The following is a 2,167-nucleotide window of genomic DNA, read 5'->3' on the forward strand; positions in this document are numbered from 1 at the left end:
GGGACACACAGTGGATGCCATCCCCGGGGACACACAGTGGACACATCCCCAGGGACACACAGTGGATGCCATCCCCGGGGACACACAGTGGACACATCCCCGGGGGACACACAGTGCACACATCCCCGGGGGACACACAGTGGACACATCCCCAGGGACACACAGTGGATGCCATCCCCGGGGACACACAGTGGACATATCCCCGGGGACACACAGTGGACACATCCCCGGGGACACACAGTGGACATATCCCCGGGGACACACAGTGGACACATCCCCGGGGGACACACAGTGGACACATCCCCAGGGACACACAGTGGATGCCATCCCCGAGGACACACAGTGGACATATCCCCGGGGACACACAGTGGACACATCCCCGGGGGACACACAGTGGACACATCCCCGGGGACACACAGTGGATGCCATCCCCGGGGACACACAGTGGACACATCCCCGGGGGACACACAGTGGATGCCATCCTGGGGACACACACAGAGGACAAACCTTAAGGGCCGCTTACCAGGTTCCAACTCCCCTGGTGTCACCAGGTCCCCGAGCAGAAGCAGGGCGGCTGCTGCCCAGGGCAGGAGGAAACGCCTCATTGTGGAGAGAGCCACGGACCAGACTGCAGAGACGGGGAGCTCCAGGCGTTGGGTCCACGACTAATACGTCAGGGCCACCGCTTCTCACCAGACGAAACCCCGGCTGGGGAAATGACTATAGGAAACCCACAGTCATGCTTTATTTTTAAAATGACATTCATGGCACACACACGCACGTCACATGACACACACACTACACACATCACACATCACACATCACACCACACATATACACCCCACACACATCACTTCACAAACCCGTCACACCACACACAGATGTGCACACACAGACACACACATGCACATCACACCACAGCACACACATGCACATCACACACACTGCACACATACATATCACACCACACACATCACATCAGGTACACACACCACACCACACACAGACACCACACCACAGAACACATACACATCACACCACACACATATCAGACCACGTACACACACCACACCACACAGACACCACACCACACAACACAATGCACAACATACACACAGACACACAGCACACCACACCACACACACCTCACACACATATACACCACACCACACCACACACACACACACCCCTCACACAACACATACCACAGCACATACACACACACATCATAGCACACACACACCATGCCACACTCACCACACCACACCACACACATCCCACACCACACACCACACACACATATCACACCACACACATCACCACACACACAAACCATGCACACACACCACACACACCTGTCACACCACACACACACACATCCCACACAAAAACCCGCACACCGCACACACACCATACCACACACAGACACGCACACACAAACCACACACACATGCATACACATGCATGCACATGCACAGCACACGCGCAAACCATGATATACATGTCACACATGCAGACGTGCTACATACCATAGTACATAGCACATGTGCACATGGGCATGCACACCGCACATGCATACCACAGATACACATGCCACACATGCACGTGCACACTACATGCATAGTGCACGTGCACAGCACATGGGTGCACACGTGCGCACACCCGCCCGCCCGCATGAGACAGCTGCGTGCCTTCACGTTAACGGTCTGCCCGGAGTCCCCCAGGAATGACCTTTCTTCCGTCAGCCTCGCTGACCTCCGCTGGGAGCGAGGACAGGGGACGTTCGCTCAGGGCACGCTAAGCGGGGAATGCCCCTCATTTGCACGATGTCACTGAGGTCTCTTCTCACAACGTGCTGATAAACGGGGGAGCTGGGCACCCACCAACAGCCAAAGCGGCCCCGACCTTAAGAGCCGGAGCCGGGATGAGAACGCTTGCCGGCGACGGCTCCCGCGCGGACCACAGCTTGGAAACCCTAAGGGACGGTTCCTCCCTGTCACCCGCGGGCACCGTGGGCCAGCACGGAACGAGAGCACCAACACGATGCCTTCCGTGGGGGTCCCTGGGGCTGCAAACGCTCTCAGCTGCTTCCGTTTTTGCAGAACAGCCTTGCAAGAAAGGCCTGGTGATCTCGGACCGAGGAACCAGCCCCTGGAGACCCCGGGGG

The 2,167-nt window shown here is 57.5% G+C and overlaps 1 protein-coding gene across 1 annotated transcript in view; it reads right to left on the bottom strand.

Moving 5' to 3' along the window:
- CRLF2 (cytokine receptor like factor 2) overlaps positions 1–605 on the bottom strand; it is a 34,433-nt gene extending 33,828 nt beyond the window's left edge. Inside the window, exon 1 of the mRNA XM_042783103.1 lies at positions 524–605. Coding sequence (XP_042639037.1) covers positions 524–605 — 82 coding nt within the window. The remainder of the gene's footprint in view (positions 1–523) is intronic.
- Between the last annotated feature and the right edge of the window lie 1,562 nt (positions 606–2,167).

The sequence above is a fragment of the Orycteropus afer genome, unplaced genomic scaffold (assembly GCF_000298275.1).
Source record: "Orycteropus afer afer isolate SDZICR_OR568_19922 unplaced genomic scaffold, OryAfe1.0 scaffold00663, whole genome shotgun sequence".
NCBI classification, from domain to species: Eukaryota; Metazoa; Chordata; class Mammalia; order Tubulidentata; family Orycteropodidae; genus Orycteropus; species Orycteropus afer.